This window comes from Prionailurus viverrinus, chromosome A1 (assembly GCF_022837055.1).
Source record: "Prionailurus viverrinus isolate Anna chromosome A1, UM_Priviv_1.0, whole genome shotgun sequence".
NCBI classification, from domain to species: domain Eukaryota; kingdom Metazoa; phylum Chordata; class Mammalia; order Carnivora; family Felidae; genus Prionailurus; species Prionailurus viverrinus.
In genome coordinates this window covers 153,553,242-153,574,414 of record NC_062561.1, presented here as the reverse complement: position 1 = coordinate 153,574,414, position 21,173 = coordinate 153,553,242, and the positions used below count along the sequence as shown (strand labels likewise).

The 21,173-nt window shown below is 36.9% G+C and overlaps 1 protein-coding gene across 1 annotated transcript; it reads left to right on the top strand.

Annotated features, from left to right (window-relative positions):
• Positions 1 to 59: 59 nt before the first annotated feature.
• On the top strand, positions 60 to 17,960 carry MBLAC2 (metallo-beta-lactamase domain containing 2). The gene is made up of 2 exons (XM_047874984.1): positions 60 to 994; positions 14,673 to 17,960. The coding sequence occupies exons 1-2, from the start codon at positions 541 to 543 to the stop codon at positions 15,056 to 15,058; spliced, it is 840 nt and encodes a 279-aa protein (XP_047730940.1). The 5' UTR covers positions 60 to 540; the 3' UTR covers positions 15,059 to 17,960.
• The last annotated feature ends 3,213 nt before the right edge of the window (positions 17,961 to 21,173 follow it).

Below are 21,173 nucleotides of genomic sequence, written 5' to 3'. Positions count from 1 at the left end.
CTAGGCCCCGCCCCCTGGGCAAGGAGCTTTTTAGCCCTTGGCAGGCGCCGTACTTCTCCATCCGGTTTGGCCTGACTCTTTCGGCGCTGGCTGGAAGTGTGCTTGCCGGAGCGCAGTGGGTGGGAGGACCTGGCACCTCCCCTGGCCTCTGCAGTCAGACCCCCGGGGTGAAGAGCGATTCCTTCTGGGTCTCCAGTCTGCTGCAGTGCCCCTGCGTTAACGCTCCTTTGTGCTGCAGCTACTGAAGCCGAGATTACTCCAGCGCCTAGGTGCGGGCAGAGCAGCCGCCACTCTCTGCAGACCTGGCTGGAGGGTGCGTGCAGACTCTCCAGGCCGCGACTCGCGCTTCCTTCCTCCTAGTTCTCCCCCACCCCACCCCCCAAACCCGCACCTCCCGAATCCCCCGCCCTCTCCGCGCTCTGCCCCTCCTCCCTTGCTGCGGGCTGACCGCTCCACACCGCCGCAGCGCCTCGCGTCTGGACGGCTTGCAGGAGGCACACACCCTTACACCCACTCGGCCAGACCGCACCCCTGCCCAGCATGTCCGCGCTGGAGTGGTACGCCCACAAGTCCCTGGGCGACGGCATCTTTTGGATTCAGGAACGCTTCTATGAGTCGGGCAACCGCGCCAACATCTGGCTGGTGCGTGGTTCCGAGCAGGATGTGGTGATCGATACGGGCCTGGGGCTGCGCAGCCTCCCGGAGTACCTGTACTCCTCCGGCCTCTTGCAGGATCACGGGGCCAAAGAGGACGCGGCGTGCCGGCCACTGCTGGCCGTGGCCACACACGTGCACTTCGACCACTCCGGCGGCCTCTACCAGTTCGACCGGGTGGCCGTGCATCACGCCGAGGCCGAGGCGCTGGCTCGCGGGGACAACTTTGAGACCGTGACCTGGCTGTCCGACAGTGAGGTGGTGCGGGCGCCCAGCCCGGGCTGGAGGGCCAGGCAGTTCCGAGTGCAGGCGGTGCAGCCCACTCTCATCCTGCAGGATGGTAATGGGCCCTCACGGGCACGCGCTCTCTTTAAGGGAAGGGATTGGGAAAAACTGTTCGAGGGATGCATGTTGCAGACGTGCGTGGCTGTAAACTGGCTTGTTTTGTCACATCGCAGAAACACCACTACTGTTTCTCCCTTCCTTGAGTAAACGCCTACTCGATCTGAGCCAAGGCCCTCGAACCCTTCCTTACCACAGACCAGTTCTGGCACTGTGTGGCAAAGCCAAGTACTCAAATGAAAGCCGGCCCCACCCCCTAGTCAGATTCCTGTGTAAGGTATAGTAGTAACACTACAGAGGCTTGTGACTAGGGATTTTACATTCTTTTCCCGAACACTTGCCAGATTTCCAGGCGCTTTTATAGCGAAAAGACTTTTAAGGAATGAGTCCTCACCGAGTGCATGACAGGCTCTATGCTTTTGAGAACAGCTGACTTCATCTGCTCTCTGTCGGCGTCACTACTGGATATGAACAATTCCCACCTGTAGGTTTAGAAAGCCATTAGGGAGCAGTGGTTCTTATCTACTTGGGCATCCTTATCTTCCAGATAGATTTCTGTTCTTGATGTTGCCTCATTAGAGCAAAAGCTTGTTAGTGAACATAAAAAGTAGAGAATGTGAGTCTTAACATTATGACAGATACATGGTCTGGTTTAAAGCAAGGCCTGAGAAAGATTAATGAGGTTATTTCCGGTGATGGTGAAGTATACCGACTAATGCATGGGTAGCCTTGGGCCTCTGGCTCTGTAAAAGAAAGGATGGGGATCAGAGAGAAACTAATGGAATAAAATACAATAGAGTAGGGTCCCAGCCCTCTCAACGCCAAGCAGGCACTTAAATAATTGAGTTAATTAGCCACAATAGCATTATTTGTATATTAAATTTCCTTTTTTCTTTTTAGAATATTTTTGTTGATTTCATTTTATCTTCACAACACATTTGAAGTGAGGTGGCTGACCCCTAATTAAATGGCTTGCCTAGAGTCCACAGAGCAAGATAGTGACAAAAGCTAGGATTTGAACCAAGGCACAATAGATCAACACATGCAGATCATAAATCCTATCCCATAAATATATTGTAATTATAAGTAGGATATGAAACCCCCTTCTCTCATTTTTATCTTGAAACCATTTTAATTGCCAATTTAATTTATTAAAACATTCCTCTAGGAGATAGAAAAATCCTGTTGCTGCAGTACAATAAGCTTACTTTATGAAGGACCAATATGACAAATAATGAAATAATTTTACAAAAATCAGTTTATCTTATAGATGAGATCTTGAACACTTGAAATATAAAAAATAAAAAGCAAGATTCTGTACCTCACACTCCACCCACAAAGCCTCTTCATTAAAATTTCAAATCTAAAGATTAAAAAAAAGAGACTGATTTAGATGGGAGTCTTATATCATCTGACAATTTAAGATGAAAGAAAAGTACATTTACAGTATTCTTTGTATTTCTTGATAAAAGTGATACTTTTTAGAGTTAGGATTTCCATGTAGTTGATGGGTATTAAGATTAAATTAATTGTGGCACTGAGACCAAAAAATGTTTAAATTAGTATTTAAAATACATTACAGTTGTCTGAATGAATAAATTACTTCTGATTTATTCACTTTTCCTTCTGTGCCAACAATAGGAAATCAATGGTGAAAGAACGATAAGAATTATTGTTTTATAGATGAAGAGTTCAAGCAGGCCTGAATTATCATGCCTGAGATCACATAGCCAGTTTGGAAAAGAGCTGAGACTAGAATCCAGGTTTCCTAAATCCCAGTTTATGATAGAATTATAGCATTTTGGAAATACAGGGAGCCTGCAAGCTATCTGTGTGCTGCTTTAAGCCTTTGAAGGTGTGAAAAAAAAAAAAAGCTTAATATTTACCAAACACTTAAAGCTGAGAATATTGTGTTATATCAAAAGTTGTTTTTCATTAGAAGCAGAATGCCTCATCCTCTCAAGTAGTATCTAATTTTCTCTTTTCTCAGGAATATTAATTTCCTTTCTCTTCTGAATAATGTGGCCAGCTGACTTACTGTTATCATAATCCAGATGGCTGGAAGGAGATATAAAATATTTATACGAAAAATTCATACACGGTTACACATATACATGACGAGCCCATATCTGAACAGCATACAGCTGTTGCTTTGGTTAGAACATAAGGAGCCTGAAGTCATTAGTTTATTACATTTCATTTAGTGAATTGATGATCACCTGTCATGAGGAAGCATAAATCTGTGCTGTATGACTAACCCAAAAACTAACTTGCAAAGGAGGGACAGTGAGAGATCATCATACGGTGTATCATCTTTGATGGAAAAATAACTCCCCCTACGAATAGTGAAATAGTATCCTCCTATAAGAAGATAGATAAACCCTAGGTTAATATAGTACCTTCTATAGTACTATTCTTAATATAATACCATACGTCTTTTTATCTATTTTCCACAATAGTCAAGTGATATGAAGTGGAGACATTTTGGCCCCTTATGTATGTTTAATTAATTTGCCCAGAGTCACCAAGATAATTACACAGTTATGACAGGCAGACTTAAGTCACTTGGGGAGGTTAAAAACAAAAAATAGACCCTAGAAAGGTAGCAGATTGAAAACTACTCCATCCGAAACCTAAGCCTGTAATAAAAGGACCTTGGTTTGTCTGTTTTAAGTATAAATCCATATTGAACTATTTTGAATGTTGATGTAAATGTAATGACTGAGTCAGCAGTTTTATCTTCTGCCGGCAATGGGGAATCAAGAGCCAATCCAGTCTGCACTGTAGGAGCTTTAAAAGGCTCGGGAATTAGCAGTAGATGGTATCTTAGTGGGGGCAAAGGAAAGATAAATAGTAAAATAAGTAGAATTGGTTGAAAGCCATTAAGAAGCTGTGAAAACTCTGGAATGTCCATGCTCTTAGTTTGTTCTCTGGGGAGAATAAAGCAGAGGAGTGTTGATTAAGGGATGCCAGGTACTACTGAGCTCAGCATTCAGTATGGAAAATAGGAGGAGTGTGTGTGTGTGTGTGTGTGTGTGTGTGTGTGTGTGTGTGTGTGTGTGCGCGCGCGCGCACAGGTGTATAAGGAAGAGAGAGAGAATGTATGTGTGTATGTGTATGTATGTTCCTTGTTAGTTTCAAGAAGGATGAGAGCCAGGTCTTTACCCCGCCAAGTAGCAAACTGGAAGAATCTTACCTGGGAAATGTGACCAGCCCTAGAGGAAAAACTAAGATGCTGATCCCTAAGCAATCTTTGGCTTCGTCTGTCTACAGCACAGCCTTGATCATTAAGCCCAATGCATGTGCTTCAAGCAGCCTTTTCACCCCCCCATTCTCAAATAGGCAACCAAGCATTATGAAAAATCCTAGAAAATGGTCTAACACGAGATCAAATACTAAAACAAATGGCATAAAGCAACTTGAGAGGGGAAGACAATCAATAGCATCAGGGGATAACAGAAGCTATTGCATTCAAGGTATTCAAGAGACATTAGGATGCTTTAAAAATAAGCAACAGAACAGTATGCACATGCACACACACACACAGACACATACATGAGTTCTTGAAATTTAAAATGGTAGAAGTTTCTTAGTAGAAGAACTGAAGATAAAGTTGAAAAACTTAAAAAAAAAAAAAAAAAGGAGAAGAAAGGTAAAATGAAAACGAGAAGAGAACCAGTAGAGGACCCGTTTGGAAAATTCAACGCTGGAATAATAGAAGCACAGATAGAGTAGAGAAAATGGAAGAAAAGAAAGCATAATAGTGATAATTCAAGAAAATATCCCACAATTAAGAGATGTAAAATTTCAGATTAAAAGAGCCCACAGAGTTCCTAGCGTGATGAATGAAAACACATCCAACCCAAGGCACATTATTGTAAAATTTCAGAATACTGGAAGCAAGCTTCCAGAAATTAAAATGTCATCTATACAGATCATAATGGCTTTAGAGCTAGAAAAGAAGAGCTATGCCTTATTTGAATAAAATTTATTTCCAACTTAGAATTTTACATCCATTTCACTAACAATCAGGTTATCAAAAAAGATTGCTGTTACTTAGTTACCAAGATATAATTTTATCCTATTTACTACCTTCAAAATAAGGAAGTAAAACAAGAGGAAGATATGGAATACAGGAAACAGGAGATCAAATACAAGAAAAAGTTGAAACATCAGGATGATGGCAAAAATGACGTTCTGACAATGATACTATGCCAGGCATAAAGAGCTCCACATTGGAGCAGTTAAATCGTTAACTCTTTTGGACAAGAAATATATACAGGAGTGGTGTTGGTAAGTGGAGAGTGAGGGGTAAAGAGAGCTAAAGATTCTTATATTTTATAGTGGAAGTCAACAAAATCTAAAATTTAAAAACCAAGAAATGGTAATATGTGAATGAAATCAGTATAGTATATCTGATTAGTAAATCAAGAAATGAAATATAAAAAATTTTTAGAGATAAATATATGTAGTAGAGGCAGCTACCAGAAGAAATAGCTAAAATTGTTAAAAAGTGGTTGATTCTTGGTAGCAGGATTGGAGCTAGAGTCAGAATGGGGCGAATAACTTTTTCTTACATTTTAAGCCCTTCTGAAATATCTTGAGATGTGTACATATGTTTCTTTGATTAAAAAATGAAATAAAAATATGGGGTTACCAAGATGGGAAAGGGTATTTGGGAAGCCAAGAAAGGTCTAGTATGGCTGGAATCTAATGACAACTGGGTCAGGGTGAGGGCTTGGAAGCATAGGGTGTGTGTGTGTATTATATGCTTTTCTATGTGATATTTATTTATATATGGATATATGTCATAGGCAATTTTGAGTCTTGTAGGAGAGGTCTTATTGAAATTCTACAAGTGAGCACTATAAGCATAGGGGAGGCATTTACAAAGCTATAAGGTATTGGAAGAATCTAATACTCAACCATTTTGGCCTTATCAACTGCTTACAGTTGGTATCCATTTTGATAGGTGGGCACTCACAACTTATCTGTTGCTAAATATTTTGAATACCACCTGGATATAACCAAAGATCAATAAGACTCTATCCCTGCATTGGTAATTATCCACAGCTTCTTTTTTTTTTTTTTTTTTTTTTTTAGGATTCAACTTCTTTCACTTCCTTCCTTCCTCCTTTCCTTTCTATACACTTATAAAAAAATGGGTCTCCAACAGCTCTATTATTAAACCAACCTGGCTATAATTTCTTTACCTTACCTGCCAATCATACAGTAAATGACAGTAGTTTGTGATTCTCAGAGGCACTTTAATTCTGGAACAATTATATTGTAAAGGAGTCTGGCCCGTTAAGACTGGAATGCAGAGAAAGCTGGGAGTGTCTGATTCCATCTTAACACTCTTGGCCTCACTGATCTGTTTTGTATTGCTATATATATTTTTTCTTAAAGTTTCTACAAATGCAATCATATATGGTCTTTGTGTCTGTCTTTTTCATTTGGAATGGTGTTTTGGAGATTTGTCCATGTTGTATCTCTTATTCATTCCTTTCTATTGCTGAGAAATAATCCATTTATGGTTATAACATATTTTATATCCTCACCTGTTGAAGGAAATTTGAATCTTTCTAGTTTGAGGCCGTAATTAATAATGCTGTCACGAACATTTGCAGGTAAGTCTTGTGTGGATGCATGTTTTCCTTTCCCTTGGTAGATACCTAGGAATGGAATTCCTGGATCTTACAGTAGTGGATGTTAATTTTTAAGAAAGTGCCTGTTTTCCAAAGTAGTTATACGATTTTATATTCCCAAATGCAATGGATAAGACTTCCAGTTTCTTCAGCTCTTTGTCTACACTTGCTTTTGTCAGTCCTTTTGATTGTAGCCATTCTAGTGAGTGTGTAGTGGTATTTCATTGTGGTTTAGCATCTCCCTAATAACTAATGATAGTGAACATATTTTCAGGTACTTATTTGCTAGTCAAGTGTCTTCTTTGTTAAAGGATCTATTAAAATCTTTTTTCCTTTTTATTTATTTAAAAAAAATTTTTTTAAGTGTATTTATTTTGAGAGAGAGAGAAAGGCAGAGAGAGAGAGGGAGAGAGAGAATCCCAAGCAGGCTCTGCAATGGCAGCACAGAGCCCAATGTGGGGCTTGAACTCAGGAACCATGAGATCATGACCTGAGCAGAAACCAAGAGTCAGACACTTAACTGACTAAGCCAACCAGGCACCCCTTCTATTTGTTTTCTAGAAACTTTCACATTTAGGTTTATGATCCATTTTGAGTTAGTTTTTGTTCATATTGTGCAGTGATGGTTGAAAGGTTCTTTTTTGCTTATTTGGATATGGATATCCAAAGTGTCCCAGTCCATTTCGTTGAGAAGACTATCTTTTTGCCCACTGAATTATCTTGGTTGACACCATTTGTCAAATCTCCTTTTGGACTCTATTCTCTTCCATTGATTATGTCTCTCCTTTGGCCAGCACCACACTATCTTGATGATTATAACTTTATTATAATTCTTGAAATTAAGTAGTGTAAGTCCTCCAACTTTGTACCTCTTTTTCAAAATTGTTTTGGCTATTCTAAACCATTTGCATTTTCCTATACCTTTTATATGAGTGAGATTTTCAATTTCTACAAAAAAATTCAAGATTTTGATTGAGATTGTATTAAATCTGCAGATGTACACCAGCCATTACCATAGCCCCTAGCCACATGTGACTATCTAAATACAAATATAAATTAATTAGGATTGATTAAAATTAAAATCCTAGTTCCCTAGTATACTAGCCTTATTTCAAATAACCATATGTAGCTAGTGGCTACCATATTGGACAGTGTTGATACATAATACTTCATTAATCTCAGAAAGTTGTATTAGACAGCTATAGGAAAATCAAATTTAAATGCCATCTTAACAATTTTGAGGCTTCTAGTTAAAAGACATGGCATATCTCTCCTTTTGTTTAGATCTTTAATTTCTCATGATGGTGTTTTTATACCTTTCAGTACAAAGATATACATTTTTCCTAAGTATTTCATTCTTTTTGATACTATTGTGAACAAAATGGCTTTTTAAATTCACTTTATGATGTTCATTGCTAATATATAGAAATACAATTTTTTTGTATTCTGATCTTGTACCCTTGACATTGCTAAACTTGCTTTTTTAATTCTCTAGCTTTTCCCCACATTTCTTAGGTTTTTCTACAAATAAGATCTTGTTATCTGTGAATAAAGACAGATTTACTTCTTTTCCATTCTCTGTGACTGTACTCTCTTTTTCTTGGCTTACTCCCTTGGCTAAAATCTTTAGTGTGATGTTAAATAGAAATGGTTAAGAGTAAACTTCCTTGCCTTCCTTCCATCTTAGGAGGAAAGCACTTAAGTGTTTCTACTCAGTGGTAAGTTAGCTGTAGGTTTTTCATAGATGCCCTTAATCAAGTTGACGACCTTCCCTCTACTCCTAGTTTGCTGAAAGTTTTTACCACCAGTAAGGTTTGGATTTTGTCATATGCTTTTTCTTCACCTATTGAGATGTTCATATGACTTTTCCCCTTTATTTTACTAATATAATATAGTATGTTACCTGATTTTCAGAAGTCAAACCAAATTTATATTTCTGGGATAAACCCCATTTGGTCATTATCCTATTTATAAATTGTTGTATTTAGTTTGCCAATATTGATAAGGATTGATAAGGATTTTGAGACTACTTTCGTTAGGAATATTGGTTTGTAGTTTCCTTTGTTTTTTAGTTTATTTATTTATTTTGAGAGAGAGAGAGACAGAGTGAGTGGAGGAGGGGCAGAGAGGGGAGGGAGAGAGAGAATCTCTTAATTCACAAAACTGAGATCATGGCCTGAGCCGAAACCAAGAGTCCAACGCTTAACTTACTGAGCCATCCAGGCACCCCTGTAGTTTTATTTTTTTTTACATTGCCTTTGTCGGGCTTTTATTAGGGTAAAATTCAATTAGGAAGCTTTTCCTCTTCTTCTATATTCTGAAAGTCTATATAGATACTTTCCCTGTCTTGAGTGACTGACAGAAACCATCTTTGAGCCTGGACTTTTCTTTGTGGGGAGATTTAAATTATTAATCAATTTCTTTGCTTGATATAGGTCTACTTAGATTTTCTTTTTCTTCTTCAATCACTTTTGGTAATTTGTCTCTTTCTAATAATTTGTTGATTTCAACTAAGTTGTCAAATTTGTTGTTCATAATATTCCCTTATCCTCCTTTTCATTTCCTTAGGGTCTATAGTGATACTCCTTCTTTCATTCCTGATTTTTGCAATTTATGTTTTCTCTAATTTTTTTGTCTAGCCAGTGGAGTTTATCATTTTTGTTGCTCTTTTCAATGAGCCACCTATTAGTTTCTTTTATTTTTTTCTATTGATATTTGTTTCTTATTTCATTTATTTCTGCTCTGGCCTTTATTTATTCCTTAACATTTTGTATTTGATTTGCTTCTTTTCCTAACTTCTTAAGATAGAAACTTTGATTTTAAACAGTTAATCCTTTACAAATAAGCATTTAAAGCAATAATTTTTTTTCTAAGTATTGTGTTACCAGCAGCCGATTAGGTGTGATATATTTTGTTTCTATTTTCATTCAGTTCAAGATATTTTTTAATATAATTTATTGTCAAATTAGCTAATATACAGAGTGTAAAGTGTGCTGCTGGTTTTTGGCTTAGATTCCCGTGCTTCATTGCTTACATACAACACCCAGTGCTCATCCCAACAAGTGCCCTCCTTAATGCCCATCACCCATTTTCCCCTCTCCCCCACCATCCCATCCACCCTCAGTTTGTTCTCTGTATTTAAGAGTCTCTTATGGGTTGCCTCCCTTCCTCTCTGTTTATAACTATTTTTTTCCCCTTTCCTTTCCCCCATGGTCTTCTGTTAAGTTTCTTAAGATCCACATATGAGTGAAAACATGTGATATCTGTCCTTCTCTGCCTGACTTTTTTCACTTAGCATTATACTCTCCAGTTCCAGCCACGTTGCTACAAAGGGCCAGATTTCATTCTTCCTCATTGCCAAGTAGTATTCCATTATACATATAAACCACATCTTCTTTATCCATTCATCAGTTGATGGACATTTAGGCTCTTTCTATAATTTGGCTATTGTTGAAAGTGCTGCTATAAACATTAGGGTACATGTGCCCCTATGAATCAGCACTCCTGTATCCCTTGGATAAATTCCTAGTAGTGCTATTGCTGGGTCGTAGGGTAATTCTATTTTTAGCTTTTTGAGGAACCTCCACACTGTTTTTCAGAGCAGCTGTACCAGTTTGCATTCCCACCAACAGTGCAAGAAGGTTCCTGTTTCTCCACATCCTCGCCAGCATCTGTAGTTTCCTGAGTTGTTCATTTTAGCCACTCTGACAAATGTGAGGTGGTATCTCAGTGTGGTTTTCATTGGTATTTCCCTGATCATGAATAATGCTGAGCATAATTTCATGTGCCTGTTGGCCATCTGGATGTCTTCTTTGGATAAGTGTCTTTTCATGTCTTCTGCCCATTTCGTCACTGGATTCTTTGTTTTTTCTGGTGTGGAGTTTGGTAAGTTATAGATTTGGGATACTACCCTTGATTCGGTATGTCACTTGCAAATATCTTTTCCCATTCCATCGGTTGCTTTTTAGTTTTGTTGATTGTTTCCTTTGCAGTACAGAAGCTTTTTATCTTGATGAGGTCCCAATAGTTCATTTTTGGTTTTAATTCCCTTGCCTTTGGAGATGTGTTGAGCAAGAAATTGCTGTGGCTGAGGTCAAAGAAGTTTTTGCATGCTTTCTCCTCGAGGGTTTTGATGGTTTCCTGCCTCACATTTAGGTCTTTCATCCATTTTGAGTTTATTTTTGTATATGGGCAAGAAAGTGGTCTAGTTTTATTCTTCTGCATGTTGCTGTCCAGTTCTCCCAGCACCATTTGCTAAAGAGACGGTCTTTTTTCCATTGGATACTCTTTCCTACTTTGTCAAAGATTAAGTGGGCATACATTTGTGGGTCCAATTCTGGAGTGTCTATTCTATTCTATTGGTCTCTGTGTCTGTTTTTGTGCCAATACCATACTGTTGATGATTATAGCTTTGTAGTAGAGGCTAACGTCTGGGATTGTGAGGTGTCCCACTTTGGTTTTCTTCTTCAATATTACTTTGGCTATTTGGGGTCTTTTGTGGTTCCATACAAATTTTAGTGTTGTTTTTTCTAGCTTTGAGAAGAATGCCAGTGCAATTTTGATTGAGATTGCATTGAATGTGTAGATTGCTTTGGGTGGTATTGACATTTTAACAATATTTATTCTTCCAATCCATGAGCATGGAATGTCTTTCAGTTTCTTTGTATCTTCTTCAATTTCCTTCATAAGTTTTCTATAATTTTCAGCATACAGATCTTTTTTACCTCTTTGGTTAGGTTTATTCCTAGGTATTTTATGGTTCTTGCTGCAATTGTAAATGCGATCAGTTTCTTTATTTCTCTTTCTGTTGCTTCATTATTGGTGTATAAAAATGCAACAGATTTCTGTGCATTGATTTTGTACCCTGAGACTTTGCTGAATTCACGTATCAGTTCTAGCAATCTTTTGGTGGAGTCTTTCTGGTTTTCCATGTATCATGTTGTCTGCGAAAAATGAAAAGTTGGTTTGGTTTCTTTGCCAATTTTGATGTCTTTGATTTCCTTTTGTTGTTGGATTGCTGATGCTAGCACTTCCAACACTATTTAAACAACAGTGGTGAGAGTGGACATCCCTGTCGTGTTCCTGATCTCAGGGGGAAAGCTCTCAGTTTTTCCCTGTTAAGGATGATATTAGCTGTGGGCTTTACATATATGGCTTTTACGATGTTTAAGTGTATTCCTTCTATCACAACTTTCTTGACAGTTTTTATTAAGAAAGGATACTGTGTTTTGTCAAATGATTTTTTTTGCATCTGTTGACAGGATCGTATGGTTCATATCCTTTCTTTTATTAATGTGATGTATCACATTGATTGATTTGCGAATATTAAACCAGCCCTGCAGCCCAGGAATGAATCCCACTTGATCATGGTGAATAATTCTTTTTTATATGCTGTTGAATTCGATTTGCTAGTATCTTGTTGACGATTTTTGCATCCATGTTCATCAGGGATATTGACCTGTAATTCTTTTTTGTGGGGTCTCTGTCTGGTTTGGGACTCAAGGTAGTGCTGGCTTCATAGAATGAGTCTGGAAATTTTCCTTCCATTTCTATTTTTTGGAACAGCTTGAGAAGGATAGGTATTAATTCTGCTTTAAATGTCTGGTACAATTCCCCAGGGAAGCCATCTGGCCCAAGACTCTTCTTTGTTGGGAGATTTTTGATAACTGATTCCATTTCTTCACTAGTTATGGGTCTGTTCAAATTTTCTATTCTTTCCTGCTTGAGTTTTGGTAGTGCGTGGGTGTCTAGGAATTTGTCCATTTCTTCCAGGTTGTCCAGTTTGTTGGCATATAATTTTTCATAGTATTGTCTGATAATTAGTTCAAGAGATTTTCTAATCTCCTGTGATTTCATCTTTGATCCCTAAGTTAGGTAGAAGTGTGATGCTTACTTTGTGTATATTTGGATATTTCCCATATTTATTTTTGTTATTAATTTCTAATTTAATTATGTTATAGTCAAAGAACATATTTTTATGATTGTATTCCTTTCATATTTACTGAGACTTGCTTTATGGCTGTGTAGCCTGGTGAATATTCCATGTGCAATTAAAACGAATGTGTACTTTACTGTTTTAAGATAAGGTGTTGTATAAATGTCACTTAGGTTAAGTTGTTTGATAGTGTTGTTCAGGTCTTCTGTATTCTTACTGATTTTCTATCTACTTGTATTACAGATTATTCAGAGAGGAATATTTTAATCTCTAAGCATAATCAGTTAATTGTTTATTCTTAATTCTGTCAGTTTTTACTGAAACTTTTTTCATGAATCTTTAGTGTCTGTTTTAGGTACATGTATAATTTTTTAGTATGTTGACTTAATGTATATCCTAATAAAATGTACCTCTTTTCTCTACTAATAGTCCTTATTTTGTCTAATATTAATATAGCCACTCTAGTTCTCTTACTAATATTTATATTGCATAACTTTTTCAACCTCTGTTTGTCTTTGGTCTTATAGTTCCTCTCTTGTAGACTGCATATGTATCCTGCTTTTTAAATCTATTTTGACAATGTCTGCCTTATCCCATTCATATTCAATGTATTTATTGATATAGTTGAATTTAGGTCTGCCATTCTGTTGTTTTCTATGTCTCATTTCTTTTTTTTGTTAAAAAAATTTTTTTTTAGCGTTTATTTATTTTTTTTTGAATTTTTTTTTAACATTTATTTATTTTTGAGACAGAGAGAGACAGAGCATGAACAGGGGAGGGTCAGAGAGAGGGAGACACATAATCTGAAACAGGCTCCAGGCTCTGAGCTGTTAGCACAGAGCCCGACGCGGGGCTCGAACTCACGGACCACGAGATCATGACCTGGGCCGAAGTCGGCCGCTTAACCGACTGAGCCACCCAGGCGCCCCTGTCTCATTTCTTATTTAGCTCTCTTTTCCACTTTCATTGTCTTTTAGGTTTCACAAATTCCTATTATTACACTGTTTTTATTCCCCATTAACTTTTTAACTCTATGTCTTTGATTTTTTCTGTGTATATGTGTTTGAACTAAACATAACAATATGTAAACCAGTGATTTACTTAAGTTAGTAAAACCAGTGATTTAAAACCAGTGAAACTGTAATTTTGCATTTATACCTCAATTTCCTCTCACTATCAAATAACTGGGAAGAGTGTGAGATTTTACCTGATTTGCAAATTAGCCTGCCAGGGTTTAATAGATTCTGGCAGGAGACTAAAGATAATTTATTACTCATAGCAACAACAATAGCCAGAGCATGATCATTTGTACTGATTCTTCAAGGCTTAATTTTCACAGGGTGACAAAAGAACGGGCAAAATATAGAGTAGCATTCATGAATCGTGTCATCAGGATACTGGTACCAAGGATGTACTAAAAAATAAGTGTTGGGGCGCCTGGATGGCGCAGTCGGTTAAGCATCCGACTTCAGCCAGGTCACGATCTCGCGGTCCGTGAGTTCGAGCCCCGCGTCAGGCTCTGGGCTGATGGCTCAGAGCCTGGAGCCTGTTTCCGATTCTGTGTCTCCTTCTCTCTCTGCCCCTCCCCCGTTCATGCTCTGTCTCTCTCTTTCCCAAAAATAAATAAATGTTGAAAAAAAAAATTAAAAAAAAAATAATAAGTGTTGTGGTCAAATAAGTTTGAGAAATGGTATAACCCTATCTCCCTTGTGTATATCTACAATGTACATTAGTATATTAAAAAGTTCTCAGAAGCCTTGCAGGAAAAAAGCTACTTAACTTTCTTTGAAGGAAGGGTTTCCAAATTATTTGACTACAGAATCTTTTCTTTTATGTATCATAACAACCTGAAAAAATAGTGTTCCACATAATTCACTTTGACAAACACTGGTTAAGCAAACAATAGAAATGAAATATATACAAATTATTTTTAAATCACCATTAAGAAATACTGTATTTTTGAAATAAAAGTAAAATAAGTGTTATCCTTCCCGACCTTTTTGAAAACATTTAATGTTCTTTTCTTTTATTCTTTAAGTGATCGAAGTCAAGTATGCAACATGTTTATCTGTAAATTCTGTTTCCATTTGTAGGGGATGTGATCAACCTTGGTGACAGACAGCTCACTGTTATGCACATGCCTGGTCACTCTAGGGGCAGTATTTGCTTACATGACAAAGACCGAAAGATTCTCTTCAGTGGAGACGTCGTGTATGATGGATCACTGATTGACTGGCTTCCATACAGCAGGATAAGTGACTATGTTGGAACCTGTGAACGTCTGATAGAATTAGTGGACAGAGGTCTGGTAGAGAAGGTGCTTCCTGGGCATTTCAATACCTTTGGTGCTGAAAGGCTTTTTCGATTGGCTTCTAACTATATTTCAAAAGCTGGCATATGTCACAAAGTTTCTACTTTTGCCATGCGATCTCTTGCAAGTTTAGCCTTACGTGTAACAAATTCTAGGACCTCACCCTAGTGTCTACACTGATAACCTATTTTGATTAATTCTGTAAATTCAATTCATTTTGTGCTGTTTAAAATGAGTAATAGTGAGCATTTCAAGAAATGCTTTATTAGAGGGAAAAAAAGGTTGAGAATGAGTAAGCCCAAAAAGGAAGCTCTTCATTAAAAATTTTTCTTTCTTTCAAATAAGAAATCATTTAAATAAGCTTATAATTTGCCAAGCTGTCATCTTGTAATATTTGCCATCTTGTAATATCCAGAAACAACATAGAAATATATGGGGAAGTAAGGAGGCATAGTAACAGAAAGAACTATCATCCTTACTTCCCATTTCTCTTATTTTATTTCCTAGATGACCTAGAAAAAGAGGCATAAAGTTTTATGTTTATACTCCAAACTTGATATTTTAGTATATTATTTAAAGATAAAGGTTCTTGAGTTTAAAATACATGAGAACTCAATACAAACATATAAATTAATATTTAGAATGACAGCTAAAACAATCCATTGGTATAGCACAGAATTTTTATGCTTCATTTATTTATTCTTAATGTAATTATAGCGTATTATATGCTGTGTAATTTTACTTACATAGAGTACAATGAATTTTGTTTTGTTGCAAAGCTTTAAATATAAATTGCAGAGTGCTTCAGTCAAAAGCTACCACACAGTGTTGTTTGTTATTATGTGCGTGTAATATTTTCAATCATAAAAATGAAATTCAAATGTCTGTAATATAATTACAAATTGTCAGATTTCTCAAAAGGACACTGTCAGGGAAATTTGAAAATATACACATTGAAAATAATTTTTTATTATATCCTATTTTAATATTAACAGCTATTATAAACAAAATTTTTCTTGTTAAATAGCAGCTTCAGTATATGTGTCATATTTTATAATATCACAACAACTATAGAGATCTACGACATTCTGATATGAATCATTCTTTTACTTATCATAACATGCATATGTACCATGGAAGGCTTTTCAGATTAACTGCAAAATGTGCATTAGATATTGACTTAGAGTGAATTGCCTTTTTTATCCTGATTCACAACACCTATTCCTGTTCAGTATTCTTTGTCTTGAATGAAAAGAACTCTACATTTATAAAGTTATAGGAAAGGTTAGCCCACTATTTTAGTGAAATGTTTTGGTTTGGTGCTCTTTATAATTTATTAAAAAGCCTTTTGGAATATTTCATAAAGGTTTTTTAAGCAGTTTTCTCACTGCCTTTTTATTATTGACATGTCCAAAACCAAACTGAGATAGCTTTGGAAATCAGATTGTTTAGTATTAAGAAAGTTTAGCAACTTTGATATCTGAAAAATTATAAAATTTTTCCACCCTTAACCCACCCAGGTTTTTTTAGTCTTTTTTTAATTCAACACCCACACACATATCCCACATTCATACACACAGTCACATACATACATGCACAGTATTGTGCTAAACACTGTGGAAGCTTAAAAAGTCAAAGAGATGAAATCTTAGCTAGAAGGCAAACAAAACATGAATAATAATATATGTAGGTTGAAGCTAATACAAATTACACATGAGTATCAGGGACATACATGGAGGGGTGTGGAGTTTGGTTAGGAAGAGATTCCTGGAAGAGGGGTTTTTCAGTTGTATTTGGAAAGATGATTTGTTAGGTGGTCAGGGTAGGGGACAAAAAGATCCAGGAACGAGGATGGAAGCATTGCTATCCTAAGTAGGCTATTCCTTGTGACAATTTAAATTTAATTTTCAGGAATCTTAGATCCTCCAAATACCAAGTATTTAGCATGAGACAGGTGGGTTTGTGATGGTGTATATGAGTCATCTTCTGTGACAGACAAGCTGTCCTGCCACATGCCATCAAAGGAATCTACTCATATAAGGCTGTAGGTTTCAGTTGATATGCAGCATGAAGAGTATAGATTTGGTTCAGGGCAACTACAATCACTTAATGAGCCTTAAATATAGCCATTATTTTTATATCAGTAGCACAAAAGAAAACCAAAAGTCCTTAACCATTGACCATTTTATCATACCTTAGGACTTAAAAAAAAAAAATCAGGGTATAGTAGGCACTAAGTTTTACTGAGAAATATTTGAACCTGATGAAGGCTTTCTTTATTTCTTAAAAGTACAATTTTTCAAAACATCTTAGTTTTGTTTTTAAATCTCCAACTTTTTTTTGTTTTTCAAATTATACAAACACATAAGACTGTGATATTTTGCTTTTGCTTCAGTGTGAATAAATTGGGGAAAGGATCTGTCATCCATTTAGTGCTCATGCTATGCATTTTAAAATATGCATTATTCAGTTTAATCCTGGCCCCAGTGCCAAGAAGTAATTGACCAGCCAAACACAACAAAACTTTGGACAAAGCTGGTAATTGAACACAGGTCTGTCTTCCTCCCAAACTGTGCTCTTTCTCTTATATCTGCACAATAACATAAAATTGGCAAAGTGTATTTTTACTTTCCCAGATGCCACATGTGCCAAGAGTAAATCAAGTGATGTTAAGCCTAATAATAGCATATTTTAAAAGAAGCTTTAAAAAATATATTTTCACCCTGACAGTGACCCGTATTGTAACTTATGATTTTTGGAAATAATAGTATGTAAGTATAATTCAGAGTTGTCAAATGTAAGACATTTAGAAATAATTTTTATTTGTATTGTTAATAACTTAATCTTTGGAAACTCATTTTCCTTATTTGGTGTTTCCTTTTAACTAAGAAGTCTAAAACAAACAAAAATCTTGTGTTATCCTGATATAGTTGAGTAAATGATTATGTGTAGTTGTTCTTATATGAATAGTAAAATGATTGTGACATGTATACATTGTCTTCTTATAATTTTCAGATAAGTGTAAGTAAAAATTTGTGTGATAAATATTAAAGTGGACATTTTATTTCAATCTCTAGTTGGTATTTTTTTCTAACAGCAAATTCCTATTTAATTTCTTATAAATATTCCCTATGTGAAGTACAGTTTTGAAAATGTGTAATAAATAAGACATCAAATCCATGGACAAGAATGGAGAATCCAGAAAATGCCCATATAAATTTTTGGTAGTTATAAATATTGCATTTTAAATCAATGGATAAAAGATGAGTTATTTGGTATATATTCCAATTGTTGATGTGAGAAAAAAGGTCCCTGACAACATAAAAATAAATTCCAAATGGATTAAAGACCTAAATTTGAAAAATGGAAACACATGTGTATTGAAATTTTAAATCATGTTTAAGACATTAGGATAGGGAAGATCTTTATATAGGAATAAAAAAAGCAAAATCATCAGAATTTAAAATGTCCTAGAATTCATATGCCATAAGGTTAAAATGATAAATTAGAAGAAAATATTAACAAATTGTGTAACAGCAAAATTTTTTTAAACAACCAAAAAGAATGCCTACAAATCAATAAGAAAAAAGTAAACTGCTGTAAGGGTGGGAACACCTTTCTTCTCCCGTCTTAGGCCCTGTGGCTGGGCCCAAGGATTACATTTACAAAAGACAAAACGAGCATATAAATTTTATTTGATATTAAAATTTTTATGTGGATGAGGAGGCTTTTATGTATAAGAAATGAAAACCCAAAGAAGTGGATTGGCGTGAGACTTTACATACCATTTTAACAAAGAACAATAAATTGTGGAGACTGACCAGGCAGGAGAAGAGTGTTTGGACTAAGGTTAGTAAACTGTGGGGAAATGACTAGGAAATAGATGAGGGAAACTAATGAAAGACCAGGGTTATTCTAGCAGGTTTGTTCATATAGATTAATCTTGGTGTCAACTCTATATTTCCAGTGATAAAAATGTTCCAGTCTTCCTGATATAAGGAGGACACTTTTCTCATGGGAAATTTTATGCCCTGTTTTAGGTAGAAAGGGAACCCTTCCTATATTTGTTTTTTCTCACTTGCCTCAGGTCAATCAGTATGCCAAAGTGCTATATTTTGAGGTGTCATGTTCTAATCTCCTTTACTACCTATTACAAAAATGGGTAAATTATATGAGCAGGTTGTTCACAGAAGAGGAAACACAAAGGCCATTAAACATTCAGAATTATGCTGAACCTCAGTAGTAATCCGGGAAATGCAAGTTTAAATAATAAGATAGTTTACTCTAAAACTGGGAAATTTGAGAATATGAAGTATTAGTATAAGGGTAAGTGGATATTTTCATGCTGTGCTGCTAAAAGTGTAGAGTGCTTCCAGCCATTTATGGGGTGGGAGGGTGCAATTTTGGGCTGTGATTTGGTGCATTCTGATTTTGGGTTAAGAGTGATAGACTGAGCATGTAGCTTTACCTCTGCTCCTTTCTGAAATTCAGTGAAATGATGGGAAAATCATTTTTTAATGGCACAAACTTACAAGACCAAAAATGGTAAAGGAGACAACAGCATCATTCTGTCCCTGAAAGGCTGATAGATGAATGAAAACTAATTTGGTAAACCCAAGAAAGCCGCAAACAGGAATGAGGAAAGCCAAGAAACAATCATCACAACACAACCCTCTCCTCACCCCCCAACCACCACCAACTGCCCCACAAAAGGCTTAGAAATTGATAGCGCCAGGTACCTCTAGGAGTCATGGTAAAGGTCTTTTTTATTTAAATCCCTCCCTAACTACACTACTAAGTAATTCCACCCCTCCAACTCAAGGATGATTGGAAGTTATTTTAGATTTAGCATGAAGTTAAGTAATCTTTAGCTTTAGTGCCTAGTACTTGCATAGGCCCCTTCCAAGGCCTGAGAGGGGCCTAAGAAATGTGTTCAGATGATCATTTTTTGGTTTTAAGTTGTAAAACTAAATTATTTTTTATTCTTTCTCTCAAAGCCCCCAAAGTGCATGCTTCAGGTCCCACAAGAGTATAATCTGCTCCTGTCTATAGGATTGTTCTGCAGAGACAGTAACACAGAATCTCTATTCAGAGGATACTGGACCTTGGGTCCTATTTTGAAAAGAAGGGATTGGGGCGCCTGGGTGGCGCAGTCGGTTAAGCGTCCGACTTCAGCGTCGACTCCCGGTCCGGGAGTTCGAGCCCCACGTCGGGCTCTGGGCTGATGGCTCAGAGCCTGGAGCCTGTTTCCGATTCTGTGTGTCCCTCTCTCTCTGCCCCTCCCCCGTTCATGCTCTGTCTCTCTCTGTCCCAAAAATAAATAAACGTTGAAAAAAAAATTATAAAAAAAAGAAAAGAAAGGGATTTAGGAACGGGTTTTCTTTTTTGTTTTTGTTATCTTTTTTTTTTTTTTTTTTTTAGTGTTTATTTAGTTTTGAGAGAGAGAGGCAAAGTGTGAGCACAGGAGGAGCAGAGAGAGAGGGAGACACAGAATCCAAAGCAGGCTCCAGACTCTGAGCTAGCACAAAGTCCGACACAGGGCTCAAACCTGTGAACCATGAGATCATGACCTGAGCTGAAGTCAGAGGCTTAATGGACTGAGCCACCCAGGCACCCCTTGCACCCCTTAGCAAAGGTTTATGTACAGTGAAAGTTTGTATACTTAAAGTTCACACTTGCAGAGTCCTCCAACCTAGTTCAAAGAATGTTGGCAGTTATGACAAATCTATCCTCCAGGCAAGATCCTTTTCTTAGAAATTTGACACCTGAAAGACCTGATGATACTGACTCTGGGGTCCCCAAAGAAAGGGCCCAGTGAAATCATCTTACAATGTAGTGTGCAACCACAGGGCCTCCCTTGCCTCTCTTGCACATAGATTTCTAAAGTGTACTACTCTTAACTTTTAATATATACACCAAAGCCAGCATCTTGTGGAAAAAACAAAAGAATAGATGGAAATAAGTGGAAAAACCACTTCAAACAGTAAGACAATTTACCAAAATAGCAATATATGAAATTAACATTAAAAACCTAGAGTCTTCACCAAAGGAGACATACAGATGGCAAATGAGTAACCAAGATATCCTTCAATAGGTAAATGGATAAACTCTGGTAGATGTAGAAAATGGAATATTATTCAGTGCTAAAAAGACATGATCTATCGGGGTGCGTGGGTGGCTCATTTGGTTAATTGGCCAACTTCAGCTCAGGTCACGATCTCACCCGTTTATGAGTTTGAGCCTCGCATGAGGCTCTTTGCTGCCAGCTTGGAGCCTGGAGCCT

What these genes read in the sequence shown, in the direction of transcription:
- MBLAC2 (XM_047874984.1), top strand. Translation starts at nt 541, where the DNA reads ATGTCCGCGCTGGAGTGGTACGCCCACAAGTCCCTGGGCGACGGCATC. An exon ending in CACTCTCATCCTGCAGGATG is followed by an intron (nt 995 to 14,672) that starts GTAATGGGCCCT and finishes TTCCATTTGTAG; the next exon opens with GGGATGTGATCAACCTTGGT.